The sequence below is a fragment of the Petaurus breviceps genome, unplaced genomic scaffold, assembly GCF_028583685.1.
Source record: "Petaurus breviceps papuanus isolate PSGF00001 unplaced genomic scaffold, PetGlider_PUasm1.0 90825, whole genome shotgun sequence".
NCBI lineage: Eukaryota > Metazoa > Chordata > Mammalia > Diprotodontia > Petauridae > Petaurus > Petaurus breviceps.
Genome location: NW_027187353.1, coordinates 3,309,472 through 3,330,161, shown reverse-complemented (window position 1 = coordinate 3,330,161; position 20,690 = coordinate 3,309,472). Strand labels below are relative to the sequence as shown.

Genomic DNA, 20,690 nt, shown 5'->3' with positions numbered 1-20,690 from the left:
GGTCTGCTTATAAAAGGTCAGTTTTCATAAACAGCATTTTATAAAACCTTAATACAAAGATTAATATAAAACCTGCAGTCTGAATTTAAAACTACAGCTCTAAAGCAAAAGTTTACTTTTTTCTGTTATAGAACTTTTCTTGAAATGTCTTTAAATGCATAAAATACGTAGCTTACAAATTAAACTAGTTATATTGAAAAAGTTATCAAAATATAAAAAAAAAATCACAGAACCCCTATCCTAAAGATAGACTAGGATGTGGAGAGGCAAGGAGGGTTATTAAAAATCAAAGTCGGAGTAACTAGGCGGCACAGTGAATAGAACATTGGCCCTGGAGACAGGAAGACTTGAGTTCAAATCCAGCCTCAGACACTTGACACTTAACTAGCTGTGTGACCTTGGGCAAGTCATTTAACCCCAATTGTCTTGCCTTCCCCCCTAAAAAATAACCAAAGTCCCTCTATCCTCATAGCTCAAGATGTAAATGTAGCAGGGGATCCAAGTGGTTTTCAAAGACCAGCTGTTGGGAATGCAGCAAAATGATACTTCCCTTTTTCCCCTCTCCACTTGCCATCAATACCTGTTCCCTTCTCTGAGGAGAGAGGCTTACAATTGCCTAGCTATATGGCAGAGTTTTGAACAGTGTCTGGTGCTCTTTTACAACATACCCACTTGAGGAAAGCACTTCCCAGAAATGTTTGGCCTTCTCCCAACTAGAGTTTTTGTTTTATCTTTCCCCACGCCCAAGCTTTACCAGCTAGAAATCTGTCAGTCCTTTAACTGAAAACACAAGCTAGCCACCTCATGGAGTGCCAGGATAAGCAAAAGACCCAGGAAACAATAGCAGGAGGGCTTGGGACCGTAGAATCTCAGGGGTCTCCGTTAGGAAAAGTCCCCCATGTAGGTTGCCTGAATAGCTCCTCAATGGGCTGTACTATATTCTTTACTAAGCTCCCACTTCTTTCCACCTTCTCTTCCCTCATCCCTCCCTCACCCCTTTTTTATTCCAGTCGTGTAAGTGTGAGACAAGGATTGGGGAGAGGGGGGATCACTGGGCTAAGGGGCTGTGTTCAAGTCTGGATCATGGGGGCCAAGCCCATGACCTTGATCAATATGATGTTGATGCCCTGAGCTGGGGAAGGAAGGGTCTCCAATTCCCTGTAGCCCAAGCTGGGGTCTGTCTCCAAGTTCTTATAAGGCTGACAACCTGAGCTTGGCTTGCTCCCCATTTGTAGGAGAAATGGGAATCAGAGTTGTTGACTATGCTGTCAGAGGAGATCAGAGTTGTTGACTAGCCTGTACTCAGGCTAGATACCAAGAGCTGTGGACCTAAAGGAGATGAGAAACCTGGAGCAGTTGTCCTAATGTAAAGGAAAGATTCTTGGGATTGATTCTAGGATAGGTGTTCTTAACCTAGGATCTGTGGAGAGATTTCAGAAGGTTTATCAGCTTGCATAGGGGAAAAAAGACATTCTTATTTTTATTAACCCATACCTGAAACTTAGCATTTCTTTCAAATATTTAAAAACATTATTCTAAGGAGGCCATAGACTTCACCTGATGGAAAAAGTTAAGAACCCTTGATGTGGAGGTGAGTGGAATTCTAGTTGTTAAGACAAGGAGAATGCTATTCTTCACCACCTTCTTACTGAACTTAATGCAGACATTCCATCTATCTTAGCCCTGCTGCAGCTCAGAAGCTCTGAGTTCAAGAGTTCCACCAGAAGATGGCAGCATAGAAGCAGGAAAACTCCATGAGCTCCCCCCCTAACCACCTCAAATACCTATAAAATATGACTGTAAACAAACTTTAGAGCTACAGAACCCACAAAGTGACAGAGAGAAACAAATCTCCTGCTGAAGGCAGCCCAGCAGGCAGATAGGAAGGGTCTATTGCAGCATGATGGGAGCAGAGCCCAGCCCCAGGTGAAGCCACAGTTCTAGCCCCAGGGTGCCCCAACCAGCAGCGGTTAGAGCAGACCTCGGGAGAGTGGATCACCAGCAGCTGTGGCGGTTTCCAGAATTATCAACCCATAAATGCCAAAGACAAAGTGAGAGGTCAGTGTGGACTTTGGGAACAGGGAGTCTGGGGGTGCAGTCCAGCCTCTGCCCCCTGGAAGGGAGAAGTGGCTGAGGTGTGCCAGCTGCCGCTGCTGTGTGGCTGCTTCAGAGCTCCTGGCCTGCAGATTGTAGGGGGACCAAGCACCAGTCTAAGGGGTAATCTCTCTTGCTTTAACCTGCTTGGATCTGGATCTCTGTCTAGGGTGGAGGTCCTGGGGTGCATGACCAGTGTGCCAGAGCTTGTGGAGGCTTCAGAGAAGGCACCCAACTAATAGCTCTGGCAGCTGAGAAAACCCCAGCAATTTAGGACAAAGCTCCCTGCTCTGATAGCAGAGTTTTACTGTAGCAAAAAGCTCAAAAGTCAAGTAATTGAGTGACAACATGAGCAAGCAGAGGAAACAAAGCAAGCATAGCAATCTGACTTTGGATTCCTATTTTGGGGACAAAAAGGATCAAAGCATGGAACGGGAGGAAGAAAACAAAGTCAGAACTCCTGCACCAAAAACTTCTAAGAAAAATATGAACTGGTTAAGGCCATAGAGGAGCTTAAAAATGATTTTTTTTTTTACTTTTTGGAGGGAAATTGGGGGTAAGTGACTTGCCCAAGGTCACATGTTACTTTTTGTATCAAGTGTCTGAGGCTGAATTTGAACTCAGGTCCTCCTGACTCCAGGGCCGGTGCTCTATTCACTGTACTACCTAGCCGCCCCCTTAAAAAGGATTTTGAAAACCAAGTAAGAGAAGTGGAGGAGGGGTGGCCAGGTAGCACAGCAAATAAGAGCACCGGCTCCAGTGTTGAGAAGACCTGGAGATCAAATCCCGGGCTCAGGCACTTAGCACCCACCCAGAAACACCTGGCCGTGTAACCTTGAGCAAGTTACTTAACCCTGATTGCTTAAAAAAAAAGAGAGAGAAGTGGAGGAAAAATTGGGAAGAAAAATGAGAATGAGGCAAGAAAATCATGAAAAGAGAGTCAACAACTTGACTGAAGAAAATAACACTTTAAAAAATAGACTAACTCAAATGACAAAAGAGGCCCAAAAAGCCATTGAGGAGAAGAATGCCTTAAAAAGCTGAATTTGCCAGATTTCAAAAAGAATTTCAAAAACTCACTAAAGAGAATAATTCCTTCAGAATTAGATTGGAGAAAATGGAAGTTAATGACTTCATGAGAAATCAAGATACTACAAAACATATCCAAACAAATGAAAAAATAGAAGGCAATGTGAAATATCTCATTGGAAAAACCACTGACCTGGAAAATAGATCCAGGAGAGATAATTTAAAAATTATTGGACTACCTGAAAGCCATGATCAAAAAAAGAACCTAGAAATCATGCTTCAAGAAATCCTCAAGGAAAATTGCCCTGATATTTTAGAACAAGAGGGCAAAACAGAGGTTGAAAGAATACACCAATCACCTCTTGAAAAAGATCCCAAAAAGAAAACTCTTAAGAAAATTATAGCCAGGTTCTTGAGTTCAAAGATCAAGAAGAAAATATCATAAGCAACTAAGAAGAAACAATTTAAGTATTGTGGAAATGCAATCAGGATAACACAAGATCTAGCAGCTTCGACATTAAAGGACTGAAGGGCTTGGAATATGATATTCTGGAGGTCAAAGGAGGTAGGATTAAAACCAAAAATCACCTTCCTAGCAAAATTGAATATAATGTTTCAGGGGGAATATGATCATTCAATGAAATAGAGGACTTTCAAGCATTATTGATGAAAAAAACAGAGTTGAATAGAAAATTTGGCATTCAAATACAAGAAGCATGAGAAGGTAAACAGGGAAAAGAAATCATAAGGAATTTATCAAAGTTGAACTATTTACATTCCTACATGGAAAAACAATAATTGAAACTTATGAAACTTTTCTCAGTATGAAGATAGTTGAAGGGAATATAAATGTGTATATATATATATATGTATACATACTTATATATGTCTATATGGGAGGGTATACGTGCATATGAGTACATCTGAGAGTATGTGCATTTATGTGTACAGGTATTCATAGATAGAGGGCACAGGATCAATTAAATAGGAAGGGATTATATTTTAAAAATAAAATTAAGAGGTGAGAGAGGAATATAATGAGAGGAGATGGGGAGAGACAGAAGGGGACAAATTATCTCATATAGAAGAGGCAAGGGAAAGCTGTTGCAATGGAGGGGAAGAATAGGAAGGCAAAAGGGAATGGGTCAACCTTACTCTCATTGAATTTGGCTTAAGGAGGGAATAACATACACACTAAATTGGGTATCTCACCCTACAGTAGAGTAGGGGGGAAGGGGATAGGAGGGGGTAATGATAGAAGGGAGGACAGATGCGGGGGGGAGGGAAGTTAGAAGCACATACATTTGAAAAGGGACAGGGTCAAAGTAGAGAATAGAACAAGTGGGGGGGTGGGATAGGATGGAGGGAAATATGGTCTTTCACAATATATCCACTATGGAAATGTTTTGTGTAACTATACATGTACAACCTACATTGAAATGCTTATCTTCCTAGTAAGGGTGGGTGATGAGGGAAGAAGGGATAGAATCTGGAATTCAAAGTTTTAAAATCAAATGTTTTTTTTTAATTATTATTATTTTATATGCACTGGGAAATAAGATATACAGGCCCTGGGCTATGAAGATCCATCTTGCCCTACTGGAAAATTGGAGGGGGGATGGGGGAGGATATAGGAGAGAGCAGATTAGGGGAGAGGGTTTTCAATGGAATCACTGTTCTGGGTGGTGTCTAGGGGAAAGACGGGGAGAAAATTTGTAACTCAAAATCTTGTGGAAATGAATGTTGTAAACTAAAAATAAACAAAGTTTTTAAAAAAGAGTTCCACCAGCCTCAGGCTCCCTGGATGATGGAATTATAGGTCTGAACTACCATACCTGTTTTAGATCAATATTTCTAAGATAAGTGAACCATCTCATTCTGCATTTCTCATTCATTATTTCTGCCAAGAGATAAAGTTGTGGTCACTGCATTGATCCCCAGTCTCAAGTCTGTTTACACTCTCATGAACATGGTTCTCTAACCAGAAGGTCTTCATGCTTAGCACAGGCCCTGGTACATAGTAGGCATTTAATAAATGTTGATTAAAATATTTATTGAAGTAAAGCTTGAGTGGCCACTTTTCAGGCAAGATGAAAGTTGACCCAGAGAGACTCTGAGATGCTGTGATAGCAACGGGGGGGAATAAAAACCAACTGTGATTCCATCTCTAGCTAGAGAATCCCTTTGGAAAAAATAAAGTGATTTTCACTTCTGTTCACTATTTCCATGCGTCTGTGCTAGCTCTTGTGTGAGCCTTCCACTGGGCAGGTTACCATCCAGCCACACTTTTTACCTTCTCACTTTCCTTGCCTGAGTCCATCCATAAATTCTGCATCAAGATTCTTCCCGAAGGGTGAGATGACTGAATCCAGATTTATGGAAGAGATTAATAAACAGTTGTTCATAGGATCATAGAGCTAGAAGGAACCTTTGGAGTCATCTACCCCAACCCCCTTATTTTTCAGATGAGGAAGCAGAAACCCACAAAGGCAAAGTGACTTTTCTAAGGTCATTCAGGTAGCAAGTCACAGAGTCAGAATCAGAATTCATATCCTAGCACGCAAAACTCCAGGGCTCTTTCTGCTTGCCACAGTGCCTCCTGGTGGCTGATTTTAAATATTTCCGTGTAACACCCCCCAGCCCAATACTTTCAGGTTGTATTTATTCTTAATGAATGCTCTCTTTGGTACCCAAGTCACTGCTGGTAAATTTACCACTGCCTCCTTATCCATGGTGCTTTTCTATTGCCCGATGGGTCGCATACAACATTAATTCTTTACAGATGGCATGAATTTGATTATATAAATCAGTATCCCCTCCAGCTCTTCTTGCCCAGTTGGGCATTTGAACTCCCAGGCTGGGGTTCCCAGAGGGTGCAGCTAACTTACTCCTCCCCTCAGGATGCTAGGGAGGATCCTGAAGGAATGTGGCTTTTAGCACCACAGCTCCTGAGCTCCGTGTGTGTGCTGTGTTTGGCATTATCAAGCAACCGGTCGAACTCCATTAGCTTTTAGAAAAGATTTTTGAGACTACTACTAAAAGACAGTAGTAATCAGATGCAGCAAAAAAAGTTAGTACAAAATATTCCCCCAATAATGAGGGGTTTTTTTCTCGTATACATAAGGTATCTGGAGAGAGCAAGCTCACAGCAACATTATGCAATGATAAGCTCTGAAAGACCTAACTCTTCTCAGCAGTTCCAAAAAACTCATGATGGAAAATTCTATCCACGTCCAGAGAAAGAACTCTGGAGTCTGAATGCAGATCAAAGCCTACTATTTCCTCTCTCTCGTTTTTTGTCTTTTTTTTCTTTCTCTTGGTTTTCCCCTTTTGTTCTGATTCTTTTTTTTTACAACATGACTAATGTGGAAATATGTTTAATATGATTGTACATGTATAATCTATATCATCTTGGGGAGGGGACAAATTTAGAACTCAAAATCTTATAAAAGTAAATGTTGAAAAAATAAAAGTTAATTAATTATTTAAAAAAAAAAAACTTAAAGTACAATGAGGCCTGTGAAGTAGTTGAGAAAAAATGTGGCAAAGGGGTAATTCCTGACCCTGGAATTCCATTTCTCCTTTTACAGAGCCCTTGGGAATTTCTCCTTAGACAAAGTGCCCTTACCTGCTGGATAGGTGGCCCTGCTAGGCCACTGTGGGTCAGCAGCAGGCACTTCTCTCTGCCACTAGGGGTCTCATTTCCTTACAATCCCTTGGATTACTGTCTTCACATCCACTGGCAGCTGCTTTCTGTTGCAGACCATTACCATTCTGGTGGGCATGGCTACAACTTCCATTCACTGGTGATTCCCCTAATGGGACCTGTGGATCTCCTGAATTCATCAAGTCATCTGGGCATTCCTTTCTCAGAATACTCACTGAAGATCGAGAAAGAAGACACAAAAAATGGGGGCGGGTAGGTGGTGCAGTGAATACAGCACAGGCTGGGGTCAGGAGGACCTGAGTTCAAATTCAACCTCAGCCACTTTAAACTTACTATGCGTGTGACCTTAGGCAAGTCACTTAACACCAATTGCCCCTCAAAAAAAAGAAGACAGAAAAAAAGAAACAGTTCATGTACAGAAAATCAGAAAATGCAGCTAAATGCCCTTTCCTCTGCCTGGCAGCTCAAAGCAGTGTTGCCTCTTTGAAGCTGCAAAGGAAAGAATAAGAGAAATTAGGTCATCTCTTTACATACATCTCAGTCCCAACTCATTACCCCCTGAGTCATTATTTCTTCCAGTCAATTAGAATTTCCATCATCACCCAGTATGAACCCCTCAGGCATTAACAGTCAGAAGCAGGCTCATCAAAGTTTCCATGGGTTTAGACTAAAAGCAGATAGAAAATCTCTGTGTTTGCTTCAAAGATTAGCTCTCAAAAGTTAATTCATCCCTGCTAAATGAAGACAAAAGGATTTATTTTTACAACAAAAAGCAGTATCTCTATAACCCAGGAAGAGATCTTATGCAAAAAGTTTTGAGCTACAGGTTACATCTCAAAAATGAAAAAAAAAAAACTGTAACGTTAATGGAATATAAAGATCTTCCCCATTCATTAAGAGGCTTATGTGACCACATGTGTTCAATCATGGGTGTCTTACTGCTTTGAGCTCTGACCCAGCTGTGATACATCCTAAGTCACAAGTGCCTGCTGCTGACCCATATCCAGCAGGTAAGGGGACTCTGGGGAGGAAGTTGCCTAAAGGGAAGTTTGCTTAGGGGAGGTTTGCTTGTAGGAAGGCTTTCACACCTTTTGGCACTAAGCTAATTAGGCACTGAGTCCCAAGGGCTGTTGGTGCCTTCTGGCTCTGAGCCTATTAGTTGAAAACTGTATATACTGGGAGGCTGGGTGTTTTACTTTGGGGGTTCGCTTATGTGCGAAGTACCAAAGGGTTAAGTTTCCACAGAACTGCAAAAATTGCTGGAATGAGGCTACTGATAAAAGAACCAGACAGTAGCCTTGGGAAGAGTTGAGGCAGTAGCCTTGGGAAGAAATTGGATTCCCAAGTGAAATGATGTCAAATAAAAAGGAGCTGGCAGAAGCAGGTGGATTTGACCCACTGGAAAGCAGACAGCGGCCTTGGGACTTGAGAGCCCAGAGAAGTACACATCTAGGTTAGACTGGTGGGCAGGGGGGTCAGTATTCTGGGGTTGTTACTGTGCCTGCTTAATGAAACTCATGTAGTATGTATATTATCTAACAGAATTAGAGCCTCTTTAGTAATAATGTATGATAATGGGGAGGTGTACCCAGAAAAGAACGTACCAATCAGTCCTCTGAAGGGAATGTCTGCACCAAACTACTATATAAAACTTGCTTGGCTTTCATCTCCCAGACTCCTCCTTCCACAAGAAGGGCAGAGTCCACTTCTGGCCAGAAGTGATCAATTCCTTTGGACTTCTCCCTAAAAAATTTCTTTTGGTATCAGGTTTTTGGAATCAATTGTGTTTTTGCTTTTCCAAGCTGGCATTTCCAACACTTATGAGAAGGACCTTTTGATTCCCTGGACAGAACTCTGAGTAGTCATTTGTTAAGAGTCCTCCCGCCCCTTCCCCCCCCCCCCCCCCCCCCCCCCCACTACTCAGATATTTGTGCTCTCCCAATCTGGTGGTGTAAGTAGTTGTATTACTTTTTTCAGACAGTTGGAGCCCTGTCTGTTGAATATCTGTGCTAATTTGTCTGCTTGTATTTCCTACTTATTTGTAATTAAAGTAATATTGTTGACCCCCCTTTTGAATTGTCTTTCCTTTAGAAAAGCAGATCAAAGAACCTGTGCTAGCAGGCCATCCTGGATGTGCTAGGGTGCTTGCTGTTACAACAAGTTGGGTAAAAATAGTAATATAAACATGTGATTGGAGGAAATGTACATCTCAATGGAATCATGAAATCACAGATTTATTCAAGTAAATATATCAGATTGTGGCGCAGTAGAAAAAATATTAACTTTGGAGCTGGAGGACCAGGGTTCAATTCCTGACTCTGGTTAACACTTGAAGGTCCTTGGGCAATTCACAACGTCCAAGAGCCTCAGTTTACTTATCTGTAAAATGTGGGAGTTTGACTAGATAATTGTTAAGTTTCCTTCCAGCTCTAGGTCCTATCAACAAAGGTCCTATCCACAGGGGTAGTGTCTGCAGGGTTTTGAGTTACAGAATCAGAACTGGGACCCAGGTGTCCTACTTCCCAGCCAGGTTGAGGAGGAATAAAGGGACAGGGGGCAGCTAGGTGAATAGAGCACCGGTTCTGGGGTCGCTTACTAGCTGTGTGACTTTGGGCAAGTCACTTAACCCCAATTGCCTTGCCTTCCCCCATCCAAAAAAAAAAAAGCATATGCTTTAAACTTTATTTTTCTTGGGTTTTTTTTGTCTGTTTTCTTCATAACATAACTAACATGGAAATATGTTTTGCATGTCAATTTAATTGCCTTCTCAATGGTGGGGGAGAGGAAGGAGAGAATTTAGAACTCAAAGAATTTAAAAACAAATGTTAAAAATTGTTTTTACATGTAATTGAGAGAAAAATAAAATATTAAGTAAGAAAAAAAATTTTAAAAGCTAATAGAAAATAAATGAAAAATAAAAAATTAACCTGGGAGAAAAAAAAAGAATTATCCACTGTGCTAGAGACCTTCTTCAGTATCTTTTAACATTGCTTAGGTATCAGTGCTATGTTCAGGCATTTTATTCCTTGTTTTGCAACCTGGCTAGCTGCCAGCTCTTCTGAGCACATATTTCATGGCTGATGTCTTTTACATGACTTCTCAGATGTACAAGATATCATAGTGGTAACACAGAGCTTCCACCCAGAAAACAAACTGCCTGTGAAGCTGGGCAATTTCTCTCTAGAAAAATCCCAATCACAGCAGCCCTAAAAGAGTCTATTGCTCAGATTATCACAATGGCCTCCTAATTGGTGTCCCTTTCTTAAATCTCTCCACTCTGATTCATCCTCCAAGTCAACAAACATTTATTAAGTCCCTGCTATGTGAGAGGCACTGTGCTAAGTACTATGGATATAAAGAAAGTAAAAAACAGTTCCTATGTTCGAAGAGCTCACAGTCTAACAGGAGAGAGAACATGCAAGCCACTGGATACAAACAAAATGTGCAAAGGATCAAAGGATAAATTGGGGGCAATCTCAGAGTAAGAGCCCCGGGCTTGAGAGACCAAGAATTGCAGAAGGCGGGACATTGGTTGAGACTTGAAGGAAGTCAGAGGGGACAGACACAAAGAGAGAAGGAAATTCAGGCATGCTAGAGCACGTGAAAATTCCTGGAATCAGGAGATAGAGTATCTTGTTTGAGGAAGAGCAAGGACAGAGTCACTGGATCCAATAGTATGGGGAGAGGAGTAAAGTGTAAGAAGGCTGGAAAAGGAAAGGTCCAGATTACGAAGGGCTTCGAATGCCAAACTGAGGGTTTTATATTTGATACTGGAGGTGACAGGGAAGCACTGAAGCTTATTTCATTGGGGACTGACATGGTCAGATCTTTGCTTTAGAAAGATCCATCTGACCATTGAATGGAGTTTGGAATGGAGTGGGAAAAGAGGAGACAGGGAGACTAACCATTGGCCAGTGGGATAGACTAGGGGCGAGGTGATGAGAGCCCCCACCAGCGCTATGGCAATGTCAGAGGAGAAGGGGGCATAAGCAAGAGGTGTCAGGACAAGAGAACTGACAGGAATTGGCAACTGATTGAATATGGGAGGAGAATGAGAGAGTGAAAAGCTGAGAATGAGGACTAGACTGTGAGCCTGGGAGAAGGGTGATTGCCTTTGACGGTAAAAGGGAAGTTAGGAAGTGTGGGGGAAAGGGGCGGGGATAATGAATTCAGTTTGTACCTGCCTAGTTTTAAATGTCTACAGGACATCCAGTTCAAAATGGCCAATAGGTAGGGGATAATGCGAGCCTGGGAGTCAGAACTGGAGCCCAGAGGTTGGACAAATGGACATCATAGTAATAGATCTGCCTATCGGTGATAATCAAGTCTCTGATACATCAAAAAAAGAAAAAGGTCCCTGGACAGGGCCTTGGGGGAGTGTAGAAGCAAAAAAGATGAATAAAACACACATATATGTATGTGCGTGTGAAATGGGTAAAGAATAGAAAAGGTCCTCCTGTATTTTTAAATTTTTATTGATGCTTTGTCTTTATATTACATTTTACAAATCACTCCCATTTAATGAGGTCTCTTGTAACAAAGTAAAACAATAAAAGTAATCATTACAGTGACCTCATGTGAAACTGCATCAACATTTCCTATCTCTAACAGTACCCACCTCTATATTTAAAAAATAATAACAAAAATGTAAAAAAAAAAAACCTAAATCTGTTTTCTTTCTCCTTCTTACTTGATTTAAAAAAAAGAAAACAAGTTTCTTGTGGGAAATCTGCATAGCTAAATAAGACAAATTCCTTCAATGGCTTTATACAAAAATATAGATGTCATTCTGCACCATCACTTCTCTGAAATGGATGAATTACAAATAGTCTTGTCGATCATAGTTCTTACAGCTCTCTAACTTGTTTTCACAGTTTAGTGTGACTTGTTCTTCTGATTGTGTTCATTTCATCCTTCATCATTTTGTAAGTTTTGTAAATGGCCCTCCTCTATTTGCCACCCCCTCTTTTTTCCATATTGGGGAAGTGTCCATGTAACAGACCGAACAGGGCCTATTCAGGTAAGCTCTGTGTGCATGCAGGTATAAGCGGTCTGTCTAGGGGAATAGAAACCTGGTCTAGAGCCTCAGCCAGTGGGAAGAGAGATAAATTTGGAGTCAGAAGACCTAGGTTTCTATCTATGCTTCACTTCCTGTGGGACTTTGGGCATGTCGTGGAAATCGAAAGGAAAAAAACTCCAAGACACAGTCAATTAAGTCAAAAGATTTTCAACTTGTTGGCAAGGGTGACCCACACAGAGAGTGCCTATGTACAACCTAAGTTAGATTTTATTCTGAGGTTTCTTTTACATACAGAAAACCAACAAAATCAAAGGAAAGGATTTCTCTATTCTGATTGGCTATTCCAACAACATGGGAATACAAAAAAGCAAATTTGTGCTTAAGAAACATATGCTTTAAAAAGATATAAATGATCTATCCACAATCAACTGCAGCTAATCTGCCTTTTGTATAAACTGGATAAAAGTGATGATATATGGTGCAGACAATTAACTACCTCAAAGACATCTGTTGGATAAGGGTAAAAGGTACAGCATATTTCTTCAGCTAAGCATTGATGTATATTGGGCGCTCTCAGCAAACTACAGTCATCTTGTAATTATTTCATACTATGAAGGAGTTTCTTAGGTTCAATATTAATTGAGTTCCTTTTTCACAGTCGCTTTTCCCACTCTGGGCCTGTTTCCTCTTTTACAAAGTGGTAGGGGGTGGTCCAGAACAAAGGTCTCAAACTCCTAGCCAGTGGCCCCGACCCAGATTAAAATGTAATTGGGAAACGTTTAACAAAACAAATAAAAATTCGATGTCATGTAAATTATATAAATTTGTAGTTTTCAAAGTCAATATGTGACCCCCAGGCATTGTTTCTATTTGAGTTTGACACCGTTGGGCCAGAGAACTGAAGATGAATAAGCATGTAATCCACCTGGGGGGGGGGGGTGATAGACTTAAAATGCTGAATCAGCTATGTTTTGGGGCATACACAATGTGTGATTTTGTTTTGTATGAATATGCATGTGTATCGTGGGGGTTTAATTTTTCTTTCCTTTTTATTGGGGAGAGGGGGAGAAAATGATCACTCGTTTAAAAAAAAAAATAAAGAAAATTGAGGGGAAGAGAAGGGGATTGGGCTCTAGATGTTCCCTAAGGTTCCTTCTAGATCTCAATCTTAGAGTCTAGGAGGACAGACACTAGATCTAATACCGACCACGCCACTACCTTCCTCAATAAACTTCAGTGCCTCTCTATTGCCTCTAGGATCAAACATAGTTTCCTGTGCTTAGCTTTCAGAGCCCTTCACAACCCAGTCCCTGGCTCACTTTCTAACCTTCTGACACATTAGACCTCTCCCTGCACTCGATGGTCCTGCCAAAGGGGGGCTCTCTGCTCTTTTCCCGTCACTCCATGCTCCGCCTCCCCCAGTGTGTTAACTCTTGTCATTTTGCATCCCCCGGATGCATACAGCAAAGGTTTGGAGATTTCAAATCAACAAGCGTTTCTTAAGCACCTGCTGTGTGCCAGGCTTTGTGGCAGGTGCCGAAGACACAAAGACACACACACTAATGAAAGCTCTGGCCTCCAGGCAGGCGCAGACAGGCAGACAGGGCTGGGGATAGAATGTCGGAGACCCTGAAATGAACGGCGTCAGTTTCAGCAGGAAGCAGGCTGGGGGAGGGGAGGAGAGCAGGCCAGGCTCCTCCTTCCAGCTGCCTCCTGCTGCCCCCCTCCCTCTGTGGTCCATCATCCCAGGAGGAGCCAGGAGGAGCCTTGCTCTGCTGGCCCGGCCTCCTCGGGGCGGTCCTGGGTCAGCTGACCGGCTGGGAGGCTGGTCCTATCACGTGAGGCGCTCCAGCATCAGCTGACCCAGCTCTTGGAGGAAGAGAGGAGGAAGAGGAGGAGAAGGAGGCTGGGCTGGTGGCCTCTCGGGGGCATCGCTCCAGGGCCTAGCCTGCAGCATGGTGAGGGCATGGGGAGGGCAGGATGGTCCCAGGGCACCCTCTCAGCTTTCTTAGCTGGGCGCAGGGTCCCTGGCACTGGAATCTCTTCTCTTGATTCCCTCCCCAGGTCCCAATCGGGCAGCCCTGGCTTATCTGGGGGCAGCATGGGGTGGGGGTGAAGAAGTCCCCCCCCTGGGGGAGGGGACGTCAGGAGGGTTGTCTGACTCATTCAGACTCTTAGTAGAAGGTCTTAGGGAAACATTATTCACATCCCTGTGATGTGTAGAAAAGAGCTCAGAGGACCCAATTTCAAAACTGGTTGTGCCTTTCCCTTTCTGTATAACTTTGGGAAAGTCACTGAAACACTCTGCCTCAGTTTCCTTCTTCGTGTCAGTTTTACAGGCCTCCAGACTTCTGGGTGGTAGACTCTAGGCTTTACATTTCTAGAGTGGACTTGTGGGTAATTGTTTCTGCCCCACTTGTTGGGGGCACTGGGTAGAGGGGATTATTGTAGGTCAAGTGCATGCTTTATTATTATTACAGTTAGGGGGGTTTGTTATTTAATCATTTTCAATCATTTACAACCCCAAAGATGCTGGAGTGGTTTGCCATTTCCTTCACCAGCTAATTTTACAGATGAGGAAACTGAGGCAAACGGGGTTAAGTGACTGGCCCCAGGTCACACTGCCAAATGTCTAAGGCCCGATTTGAACGAAGGAAGATGCTACTATTCTTCAAGAGAGGGAAGAAGCTGGGCCAACCTCATGGGTCCTCAGCTCTGAAGATCTTGAGGGGCTTCAAGGGTAGCCCCCACCATGCCTGGGCTGAGGGAAGGAGGTCAGCCTAGGGAAGGAGAAGGGAGTCTGCCTCCTCCTTGAAGGTGGCCTTCTTATGCACCTTTGGAGATATAGCCTTTCTTCTCTCCAGGCCTCATTTTCCCCACCTGAGAAGACTGGACTAACTTAGTAAGCAAATGAAATCATGTATGCTAAGCTCTTTGTGAATCTTACAGCACCTAGGTGCCGCGCCCCTCCATTATTTAAGGCAGCTGAGACCAGGAGGAATTTCCATGTGCCTCCTTTTCTACTTTTATCCAGTGCCTGGCCTTCCTGCCCCCTAAAGTCAGGAGAGAGACCTGTCCCTCTCCTCTGTGGTATATCCTTTTATATAGGCTATAAATCACTGCCTTCTCCCCCCTTCACAGACGTGTGGTTTTCCCCTTTCCAGAGGTTCCGGTTCTGTGGCGACCTGGACTGTCCTGATTGGGTTCTGGCAGAGATCAGCACGTTGGCCAAGATTGTTGAGTATTTCAGCCCCTGTATTTGGGAAGGAAGAGGGAGGCTTGAGGGTGTGGGAGGGAAGGATGTGGGTATCCCATGGTCTCTCCCAGTGCAGGGTGTCAGGATTCCGGGGTCCTCAGGCTGGCACCTTCTTGAAACTCTGGATACAAGTTGCTGTTTCTCCTGTGCCTCAGTTTCCCTGGCTATAATTGGAGATGGGTCGGCAGGAGTTGGGGCAAGTTGTGGTGAAACAGAGAGTGATGGACATGAAGACAGGAAGGACCGGAGTTAGAGTTCGGCCTCTGACACTTAGCCACAGCGTGGTGTCTTTCCAGTCTTATTGGACATTACTCTCCCTCCTCCACTCTGTGATACCAGCTCTGTGTCCTTCTCTCTCCTAGAGTCTCTCCTAGACACAGACAGACAGACAGACAGACACACACACACACACTCTCTTTCTCCCCATCTCCCACCTCCTTGCCTTTGCACCTGGAACACTCTCCCTCTTGACTTCAACATAGAACCCCCCTCCTCCTTGCAGCTCACTTGTATAGGACATCCTTCCTGATTCCCCCAATTCCTAGGGCCCTCTATTACCAGTGCACTTATTTGCATACATTCTCTTGATTTTTATTCTGTGTATACTTAGATGTGTCCCTGTCCTCTCCCCATCAGAATAGGAACACCTGGAGAGCAGAGACTATTTCATTCTTTACATCTGTATTCTCAGTGCCTAGTACAGTGCCTGCCACTTGTGGCAGATGCTTGATAAATGCTAATTAATTGATTATACAAACACAAGCAGGTCTTGTTTACAGCTCCTGAATCTCGGATTCTTTTTATAGATGTAAAATGGAGACAGGCAGTCATAAGGATCCGAGGAGACAGGGCATGCAAAGTGTTTTATAGACCAGAAAGGGCAAGAGAAAGCTCATTTATTGGGTGGATGGTGGATGATGAGGTGACAGTCATGGCTGTTCTTTCCCTACAGTCTTCTGTCAAGCTGAAGCTGATCTGCAGCCAAGTTCTGAAGGACCTCCTGGGACAGGGGATTGATGTAAGTCAGCTGCCATCTTGGGCCCTGAGGTCCTCTCCCCTGGACTGGGGGGATTTCTGAAGTCTTTCTGGGTCGGTGGTATCATTCCTTGCCACTTGGTTGCACCTGCTTCAACCTCTGGCCCAGGCTTGGGCCCTCCCAAGGAAGGAACCCCATGGAACTAGGAAGCCAAGGGATAGAATGGACCTCTCAGGAAAGAGTCCAGAAGCTGGACTGGTAGGAGTGGGCTCAGGGGAAGGCTGAATCCAGCTCTAACTGGAGAAACCAAAGGTTACATTCTCAGTGTGAAAATCAGAAAAATCAGTAAATGTTACCCACCAGGGACTCGATTGATTGTTTTGTTGATTGTCTAAGCTTATGAAAGTGATAGAGAAAATGTTAATAATGCAGATTAAACTTTATAGTGGGTTGTGCATACTGTTTTTGGGAAAGCTGGTTGTTAAACATTTACCAGCATACCCCTAAGTGGGATGGGGGCCAGACTGGGACTCAGGGCAGTGACCAGGGTATCTTCTCTTGCAGTTTGAGAAAATCCTGAAACTTACAGCCGATGCCAAGTTTGGTGAGTCTGGATACCACCCCCAGGTTGCTATCTTTTTCTTGTTCCCATACTCTCATCACCTACTCCCAGAAGCCTTCCCTGACCACCTCAGCCCTCACTGTCTGAGCCACACACTAAGCCTCTTAGCACACACGTGTATAATAGGGCAGCTTTTGTTTATTTTGCAAATACTGTATTTGCCACACTACCTTTGTGGGCTAAGTGAAATTGATATTAAAATTATCTGTCAGTCAGCAAGCATTAATTAAACTTTTACTGCATACCAAACCCTGTGCTAAGCATGGAAACACAAAGACAAAAAACAATTATGTACATATAAGATATATAGTTATAAATTTTCTTTTATCTGAAATTATATAATATTAAATAGCATTAAATATTATCAATATTAAATTAATTAAATAGTATTAATATGAAATAGTATTAAATACTAATTTGTTCATTGACTGGGTTAAGGGGAGAGAAAGGGGTGGAGACAGGAAGAGGGGGAAAACTGCCCCTGCCCTCTGAGAGCTTCCAGTCTGGCTGGAGAAACAGGATTCACAGGTATGAAAAACTCCTTGAGCATTCATGATGTGGAAGGAGACCTGACCTGGCTGTCCCAGCTTGGCCACTCTGCCCCCTGTGACCAGGAAGAGGCAGCCCCCATCCCAGTGCACCGAGGAGAGTTCCCCGGTGAGGATGTCCAGTCTTCTGTCCCAGGCCAGGCCAGGCCAAGACAGGACAGGGACAGTTGTGGGCATCTTGACCATGTTCCTCTGCTCCTCCCAGAATCTGGCGATGTCAAGGCCACAGTGGCAGTACTCAGCTTCATCCTCTCCAGCGCAGCCAAACACAATGTGGACAGTGAGTCCCTCTCCAGTGAGCTGCAGCAGCTGGGGCTACCCAAAGGTATGGGTGAGGGGGGCAGTAGGGATGGCCCCCTCTCTGGCTGCAGGCTTTCCCCCTGACTCTGCCCCCACCCTGGCTGCCTGAGCCTCTCTGAGCCTTCACCAGCTGTAAGATGGGGTGGGGGCGGTGGATGAAGGGCAGCCAGCAGCTTCCCCTCTCCGTGTCTCACTTCAGATGTTCTTGGCCCTGCCTTTCCCAGGTCACTAATCCCCCGCCCCCCACTCTCTTTTCTCCACTCTAGAACATGCCTCAGGATTATGCCGTTCCTATGAGGAGAAGCAGGGGCCCCTCCAAGAGAGCTTGAGGGGCAGCAGCCTAAGGTGTAAGTTGACTTGGGGACCAGGCCAATGGCCTTGGGCTCAATCTTGGACCTGTTCAAGGTATTCATGAGGGACCAGGGGCTTAGGATCCTGAATGCTGGACTTGAGTATTTTGCTTTTAGTGACTTCTAAGGTTCCTTCCATCTCTGGATATATGATTCTGTTACTGAAGAGGGAGGGAGAGCCCCTAGACCAGGCCAAGGCAGGGGGAGCAGAGCCTGAGAGAGGCTTCAGACCAGCCTTCTACCTGCCCAAGTAATAACTGAGCCAGTTTGGATATCCAGAGAACTCAGCCCCATGCACAGCTGTGATGTGGGGAAGACTACAGGTCCTGACCTTGGAGAGCTTTGCCCACCTCACCCCACCCCCACCCCAAGTCTAATTAGGGAGCCAAGATGTGCACACGTGAAAACAAGAAAATTGGTGCTAGGGATGAGATAAGTGGTGTGAACTCTAAGGGCAGTAAAAGTCACATAGGCTGAAGTAGTCAAAGGAGCCTTCCTGGAGGAGGCAGGCCTTGAACCAGGTCGAAAAAGATGGGATTGATCACCCTGACATGTGTCCAACACTATACTTCAAAGCTCCTTCAGACCCAGAACTCCATTTACTCCTCATAGACAGGAATCATTAACCAGTGGAATGTATTCTCCCTGAGGGCAGACTCTGTTTCGTTTTTTTTGTCTTTGTATTCCCAGTTCCTAGCACGGTACTTTGCATATAGTAGATGCTTAATAATGGCTTTTTAAGTGAATTAATAGATATTTAATAATTGGGGTCCAGATAAGTCATAATAATAAGTCATAGTGAATTATTGGCAGAACTGGGACCCCCAGTGGTTCTTGGTGACAAGTGGGGTCTTTCAAGCTCTGCCTCCTTCCCTACAGTGAGCAGACTGGATAGTGTTGGCTGGCGTGTAGACTATACAGTTACCTCCAGCCAGCTCTGCCAAGTTCATGAGCCAGAGGTGCACCTGAGGCTGGATGTTCGGCGTGACCCAGCTGGTCCAGCAGAGCCCATCGCCATGACGCTGTCAGTGAAGAAGTTCCAAGTTCTGTTGACAGGTAAGGGGGAAGGAGATTGGAGACACTCAGAAAATCATGGAATTCCAAAGGTTGTCTAGTCCAACTCATGCCTGAACAAAAATTCATAGGAGCACAGTTTTAGAGCTGGAAGGGCCCTCATGAGTCTAGTCTTCTCAATTTATAGGTGAGAAAACCAAGGCCTAGGGAGGTTGAATGGTTTGTTCCAGGTCACTAAAAGAGGTAGTAAGCATCAGAGATTAGATTTGAACACAGATCCTCTGACTTTAGTCATAACTTTTTCCACTGTACTCTGCTAATTCCTTCTACCTTATAACCATCAAGTAGCCCTGCAGCCTTGGCTCGTAGACCTTCAATGAGGGGTAACTTATTGCCTCCAGAGCTAACCTGTTCTCCTTTTGAGTAGTTCTAATCAGTACATATTTTTATATCAACCATACAATTTGCTTCCTTGAAAACCATCCCCATTGCTCTGTCCTCTGGAGCCCAGCATCCCTGCCCCTCTTCCCAGTTCCTTCCCTTTCTCCAAGTCCCTATCTCTGTGTCTTTCAGAACTCAAACAAGCACAAGCCTTGATGGGTTCCCTGGGCTGAGAGCTGTTGGAGAACAAGAAAAGGAAGCCACGGATCGGGGTTGGCTCAGCTCAGACCTAAACCTCATTGTTTGGGCTGATGTCCCCTCCCTCTGTCTATAGCACCTGTTCAACCTCTCCACCAGGCCTGGGTACGGTTGGCCCCCATCTTCAGGACAGCTCAGTCCTAGGGAGCTCAGTGAAAGGACCTGGTTGGGGACCCCCTAAGGTGCCTTCCTGATGTTCACCCCCACCACTGCCTCGGCCCAGTTTTGTACTTTTTACTGAACAGTGGAAGAAATAAATGTTGTTAAGGCTGTGTATGTCTCTGTGAGATGCTGCCATCCCTCTGAAGGAGATGAGAAGACTCCATCCAAGAAGAGGTCACCCATGCAAAAGAAAAGAGAATTGAGGCTTGAGTATGGTACTGAGATCCGTTGCCCTTAGGAAGTCAGGGGAGAGAGAGAGAACTCACTGTTGGCTGGAGTGGTCAGGGAAGGTTCCTCAGAAGAGATGGGGCTTGAGCTTGGGCCTTGAAAGATGGACAGAATGTGGATGGGTGATAAAGGGCAAAGGCATCATCCCAGATGAGGGAGATGGCTTTGGAGGCAGCAGTAGACTTGACATTTTGGAGGTAGTGAGGTGAGCAGCCTAGCCGGAGCAAAAAGCCCAGGTTAGGAGGCTAGGGGACAAGGTAAAGGACTGGAAGTAAGGGCAGTAAGGGCCCCCTCTTTTCTAAAACCAACTGTCATACTCAGGCTGGTCATTTGTCCTTTCCTGAGCCATCTTCCATCCCTGTTCTCATATTAGCCTCAAGACAGCACTCAAGAAGGCAGGGCCACAATTATGTTCTGTTTGACAGGTGAGGAAACTGAGGCCTAGAGAAGGGAAATCACTTGTCTAAGACACTTTCTCCCTGAATAACAATTTTCTCTAGAGCTTTTTTTTTTTTTTTTTTTTGCTTTTTGGAAGGCAGTTGGGGTTAAGTGACTTGCCCAAGGCCACATGGCTAGTTTTTGTGTTAAGCGTCTGAGGCCGGATTTGAACTCAGGTACTCTTGACTCCAGAGCCAGTGCTCAATTCACTGAGCCACCTAGCCGCCCCCTCTCTAGATCTTATGAAGCATTTTCCTTATAACAGCTCTGGCAACCAGGCAGCCACTTAACAAACATTTATTCCGTGCCTACACTGTGCCAGGACAAGGAATGAAATAATTCCCGCT

The 20,690-nt window shown here is 44.2% G+C and overlaps 1 protein-coding gene across 1 annotated transcript; it reads left to right on the top strand.

Annotated features, from left to right (window-relative positions):
* Positions 1 to 13,612: 13,612 nt before the first annotated feature.
* On the top strand, positions 13,613 to 19,787 carry COMMD4 (COMM domain containing 4). Its single transcript, XM_069071134.1, has 8 exons — positions 13,613 to 13,768; positions 14,975 to 15,046; positions 16,019 to 16,084; positions 16,607 to 16,646; positions 17,418 to 17,537; positions 17,779 to 17,859; positions 18,742 to 18,918; positions 19,450 to 19,787. Exons 1-8 carry the CDS (start codon positions 13,766 to 13,768, stop codon positions 19,488 to 19,490), a joined length of 600 nt encoding a protein of 199 aa, XP_068927235.1. The 5' UTR covers positions 13,613 to 13,765; the 3' UTR covers positions 19,491 to 19,787.
* Positions 19,788 to 20,690: the final 903 nt, after the last annotated feature.

Coding starts and splice junctions, on each gene's coding strand:
- COMMD4 (XM_069071134.1), top strand. Junction 15,047..16,018: donor TCAGCACGTTGGCCAAGATT/GTTGAGTATTTC, acceptor CTTTCCCTACAG/TCTTCTGTCAAGCTGAAGCT. Junction 16,085..16,606: donor TCCTGGGACAGGGGATTGAT/GTAAGTCAGCTG, acceptor CTTCTCTTGCAG/TTTGAGAAAATCCTGAAACT.